General features: G+C 41.8%; 1 protein-coding gene across 1 annotated transcript in view; it reads right to left on the bottom strand.

Annotated features, from left to right (window-relative positions):
• Positions 1-296: 296 nt before the first annotated feature.
• Positions 297-6,000, bottom strand: part of LOC307055542 (doublecortin domain-containing protein 1-like) — a gene marked incomplete at both ends in the record, with an annotated part of 98,890 nt that continues 93,186 nt past the window's right edge. Inside the window, one exon of the mRNA XM_079707773.1 lies at positions 297-442. Coding sequence (XP_079563899.1) covers positions 297-442 — 146 coding nt within the window. The remainder of the gene's footprint in view (positions 443-6,000) is intronic.

Genomic DNA, 6,000 nt, shown 5'->3' with positions numbered 1-6,000 from the left:
TTCTCCTTAGAATGGGCTGTCTGGGAAGGTGGTAAATTTCCTGTCCATGGAGGTGCTTAAATTGGGATGACTAGTTGTCATAGATACCATGTAGTGGGGGAGGGAGAGAGGGCTGCATTTCAAACACTGGATAATAGCTGGCTTAGTAAATTGTCCAGACCTCATTCAATCCTAAGATTCTCTCATTCTAGGATAATGAAGAAGAAAAAGATGAGAAAGAAGTGATAGAGGAAAGAGATGGAGGAAGGCAGCCATCCCTGGTTCCTTTTCTCCTTTACTCCTGGGTGGTGTGGGATTTAGCGATGGCCGCCGCTAGCCCCTAAAACACCTTGGTCCCAATTAGCAAATGGTATCTCTGCTCTGGGCTGATGCGACACCACGGTTGCCGGGGTGAGCGAGATGGCAGTGTCTTCATGAAAATTACAAGAAGGAGCCTCTTCCTCTGGGCAGACGTGTGATGAGAGGAATGAAGATGAATTTCAGTCCCACTTGCCTTCTCAGCTGGGCACTCCTGTGCAGTGGACAACCTGCACCATTGTGCGCAGCCATCCGAGCTCTAACCTTCTGGTCCTTTCACTCAAGACAAACTGGCAGTTGCCTTCAAGTCTTCTTCAGCCCTGAGAACCTAGGAATGCAACTCCAGCAACACGATCATTATACTCAAGAGCACATGGCTTAGAGTGAGAATTCTGTGGAATGTATTGTAGAAGGTTAGATCAGTAATGATGGACATTTATGGGTTTTAGCTGCCAGATTACATTTTCCTTTCTTATAATCCTAATTTCCCCTTGTGTCTGTGATTGAGGTAGGAGTATAATTTCAGGGACGGATCTTCTACAGATTTTCTTTTTCCTGCCCCCCTTGCATAGCCAGGGATTGGGCATGTAAACTGAGCTTAGCCAAACAAGTACCATCTCCCCTCTTGAGTCTTAGTGACCTGGGAATGACAGGAAGTCATTCATATGCCTGGCTGTCCCGGATGCCGGAGGGTTTCTGTGTCCCCTGCTCTGCTTCCTGCCTTCTGCTTCTTGGGCTTCCTGTCTGTCTCCAAGGCTGGCATTCTTCCATCCTGTAAGCCTCCTGTTAACCTTCCAGTGATCTCCTGGTTGCTTATGTTGTCAATAGTAAATTTCTATAGCTTGCAGCCAAGAACTCTAACTAAAATACCAATATTAAAGTTGAAAATAGCAGGCAACTACTAATAATATGAGAGTCTTGAGAGTCAAAATCTCCACTGCTAAAGATTAAACTCTTTCCATGCTGGAATTATGTATCACCTACTAGTCCAAACTCCATTCCTAGAATAACAATAATTATCATGTTAACTTTACATTGATTGAGCATTGATTGAGTGTTAGGTTAAGGGTGTTATATACATCGTCTCATTTAATTCTCACCACAACTCTTTTAAAATAAATACCAATATTATACTCATTTTAAAGATAAGGAAACTGTGGCTTAGAATAATTTACTCAATATCGAGTTAAGAAGTGGCAGAGTCAATATTTAAACCCAAGTCCAGGTCACTTCAAGACCTGTGCTTATAATCACTCTAATATTCTGCCTCTTATTTCCCCTGACTGACATATATAGTGAACACATTCATTATTTCCTCATATAGTGAAATAGTCACAATAAATCAAATAATAGGAAGTTGGGGAAAAAAACAAGTATTTACAAATTATGAACTAGCTTTAGGAAAAGACTTACATTCAGCTCATTTACATTTCAGCTTTTGCTTTCAACATGTTCCGGTCAGGAGTCCACGCTCCCCCATTCTCGGTGCATGGGGGCAGCCCAGCTATCTCAGCTGGGTCTTTCCTGCCTGTTAAATATCCACTGGACTGAGCGCTCTTCAAGCTCCCAGCAAGTTCATTAGTTACCTGAAAATACCTACCTCATCTGTCATCAACACTCAAATGGCCTGCGGGATTTTTCATTTCCACTCCATTATCCAAACCCTTTCTAGCATTTACCTCCCACATCTGGAATCAATCCTGACCAGAAGCAAAGTGCTGAACGGTTGGGCTCCTCCTGGGGCAGCCTTTCTCCAGAGGAGTGACAAGAATATGTTGCGGATGAATTAGCCATTCTCTTCTAGAGGAAGCTGCTGTGGCAGAGGCAGCTTTCATGCATTTTAATTTGCTCATTTACCCCCTTCGTCTTTACTTGTTTAAGCAAAATATTTAGTTTAACATTTTCAGTCATTACAGCCTAAAAACACACGTACTTTAAAACTAGATTTATTTGAGTTGCAAATTGTGGGAATCCTTTAAAAATACCCCAGCTCATTATCCTTTTATCTGTCTCTGTAGAAAAGATTTTAGATAGTCTCAGAAAACATCGCTGACTTTCAAGCCTCCTACAGCTGCCCACACCACTGTCTCTGTCTGATACTCACTCAAGAGAGAAAAGAGAGTACCAGTTTGCCAATTACAATGAAGTCAATTACAGGATTTTGATTTTACGCTATTTTTCTTTCCTTCTCTAAGCAGCCTGGAGGCCAACATCATAGCCTTCTAGAATTGCTTTCAGGTGATAATTTTCAGATCCTTGTGAAGAAAAGAATTTAATTAGAATTTTTCTTTTTTCCTCCCTCCCTCCTTTCTTTCTTTCTTCCTTTCTTCCTCCCTCCCTCCCTTCCTTCCTTTCTTGCTTGGTGGGACTGGATAGGAAAAGGTGACCTCAGGATGATAAACCTCCAGACGTTTTTCTTTGGAAATATCTTCACGGAAAAAAAAAAACAACAAAAAAAACAAATGGTGATGAAAACTGCTTTCTGACAGCCCCGAGGAAAATATGTGTATGCATATGGAAAAAGTCAATCTCTTGATTAGATAAACTGCATTATTTTAGTAATACAGCACATCCTGTCTTTAATTTTAAATAACCGTAAGATTTTTTTTGTAGTTCTAGAGGAAACAGCAATAAGAAACATCCAAAATATCCAATATATATCAAGATACAGTCCTTGGCACCTGCAGGGAGATTATCTATGCTGATGAAGTGAAATATTACTGTGGATAATAGAAAGTTACAGAACACAAGAGAAAAAAACATAATAAGAGGCAATCAGGAAGCTAGAAAAGCAGTTTTCTGTGAAAGAAATCCTGATTTAAGATAGTGAGTCTGGGCATTTTTGTTCTGCTTTCTTTAAGGTCAGTAACTGAGCCAGGAAGAGGTTTTGAAGCAGAGTTAGCTGTAGGCAATTGTGAAGGGTCTAAGCTGTGCCAGTCACCGTGCTAAGTGCCTCGTTGACCATGATGGCACCCACCATGCAGCCTCGCACATGTGCTGGGCACGGTGAGGAATGCAAACCAGCGAGCACAACCAGGCCCCACCCTGTCCTTTCCTTACCCACCGGGCAATGCAATGGGGAAACCGCTGAGAAAGCAAATCCAACCTCCAGATTGAAGGAACAAAAACAATGTGAACAGTGAGCTCTTTGAAAAGAAAACTGCTTCCCTATGGTAGAAAATAGGGGCAGGGGGCCCATGCAGGGAGCCCAGCAAGCAGTGAAGGTGGGCCCTGAGGAGTGTGATATTACACAGGAACATAATGGGGTTGACTGCATACTTGTCTAATTACTGGAGCTATTAAAATCTCTATAATTTAGATTCAGGCAAAAGAAAAAAAAAAGCCTATATAAATGCACACACATGCTCCTGATTGGATTTTATGAATCTACTCCTCTCGATTCTAAAAGGACACCACCCTGCTGTGTACATGTGGCAGCTAAACCTGCGTGACCTTCTGCTCCCGGCCCTGCCCCTGCCCCCCAGACTAGTGTACTCTGTTACTGTAATAAGCAGTTAGGTTAGATAAGGCGACGGGTGATGGGATCATCTGTGTTGAAGCTGAATTATAATGCCTCGGTCAACGGATTTAATCTAAACCAAATGCTTTGGGATTCTGAAAGCTCCGGGAACAGAGAAAATGTAAGTTTTATATTTGCCCAAGTTCAAACAGAGAGCAGTCAGAGAGATTCCAGAAGCTCAGAGAGTGGTAGCAAAAAAAATGTTGTTTCTCCTGAGTTCAATCAAAGGAACAAGTAGAGTATACTTTGTATTCACCTCTTCCTTTTCTTCCTCCTCCGTGCACTCTTTTTTCTTGACACAAAGGAGGGTTATCACTTAATGCCAAACTGAACTTGATCAAAGAAGTACTTAGCACATAATAGGTGCTCAAAAAATTAATACTTCTCGGGCTTCCCTGGTGGCGCAGTGGTTGAGAGTCCGCCTGCCGATGCAGGGGACGCGGGTTCATGCCCCGGTCCGGGAAGATCCCACATGCTGCGGAGCAGCTGGTCCCGTGAGCCATGGCCGCTGAGCCTGTGCATCCGGAGCCTGTGCTCCGCAACAGGAGAGAGCACAACAGTGAGAGGCCCCTGTACCGAAAAAAAAAAAAAAAAGAAAAAAGAAAAAAAACATTAATACTTCTCAAATGGACAAATGGAGTGGTAGTTAGTGTAGGGGTTTAGTGTCCATGCTTTTAGCATCAGACTTCATTTTGCCCCTTCTTCAATGCCTCAGTTTCCAGATCTGCAGAATGGAGCTAATAGTACTTGTGAGGCCTAAACAGGTTATGAATGTTAAGAGCTAGCATAACGCCTGATACATAGCAGGTGGTTTCCTTCCTAACACTCATTGTCTCTAGCTCCTGTGCTTCCACCTAGTAGGCGACACTTCCCCTCCTAACAGCCTGGTGGCGACAGTGGAGGTGGTGGCAGTGATGATAATAATGTTCTCCTGAGGCACTGAAAGAGATAAATATAAACTCAATAACATTTCTGAAGACAATTCAACATTTATTATATTTTGCCTCTGTTAGAAGCCAGCATATCTAAACACTTAGAGCTTTCTGCTGAATCAGATAATAGTTGCCAGTCTATATTCAAGACACAGATAGGATAGGTGAATTTCCCAAGGTCACACAGCTTGATGAGAATAGCAGACATAATTCCTTATTTGCTAACTCAAAGTCCACTGCTCTCTTCCCAAAACTGTATAAAAAATGCTTTCAAAGTAGCGTTAGTTATTATTCTCTGAAAATGATATTTTTATAATTTATAAAATTATAAAATTTTATAAAATTTTAATTAAAATATCATAAAATGGTATTTTTATATTTTTATAATGATATTTTTGTAACTTTCTATCCCTTTATCCAATGTTCATTCCTTCACAGCGTTTATCATTGGTTGTTTTCTTACCTCTTAATTTCCTTCCTTTTTTTATTGGCTGTGTGCTTTCACTAGGCCAGTAAGGTCCACAAGAAAGAAGACTCTGCCCTGTTCAGCACTGTAGCCCAGCCCCCAGAGCAATGCTAGCATATCACAGGAATTCCATAAATATATGTTACGTGAATAAACAATGCCAATTTCCTGAGTTTAGGGTATTCCTTGCTGCTCAGATACTTGAGTAAACCAGAATCCTATAAATATATGTCATCGATACCCCTTTAAAATAATTTTTGCTAACTTTCAACTACAGCATTTGCCCCCCAACTCCCTTATTGAGGATCAGAATTTCCCTTCTCCCAACTTACATGAGTGTCATGTAACCCTTCCCCTACTGGCCAGAGGGCAGCTCTGAGATGTCTTAGGTTGTACCCATAAATGAAAGAAAGCCCATAATTTTGATGCCTTAAATCCTGGGGTGCGGTGGTCCTTCACTTCTGGTGACAGAGCAGTCTCCTTCTTTGCTTCAGCATTAAAATTCTATAAAATAAAAATTATACCATTTTGGATTATTAGTCTGTGATCTCTTTCTTTCCCCTACAATAATACAATGGTGTTTACTTCTTTTATATCTGTATGAGCTGTATGCCTATTTTTTTTTTTTTTTTTTTTTTTTTTTTTGTACGCAGGTCTCTCACTGTTGTGGCCTCTCCCGTTGCAGAGCACAGGCTCCGGACGCGCAGGCTCAGCGACCATGGCTCACGGGCCCAGCCGCTCCGCGGCATGTGGGATCTTCCCGGACTGGGGCACGAACCCGTGTC

This window comes from Hyperoodon ampullatus, assembly GCF_949752795.1.
Source record: "Hyperoodon ampullatus genome assembly, chromosome: 7".
NCBI classification, from domain to species: Eukaryota; Metazoa; Chordata; class Mammalia; order Artiodactyla; family Ziphiidae; genus Hyperoodon; species Hyperoodon ampullatus.
This window is presented reverse-complemented; position numbering and strand designations above follow the sequence as displayed.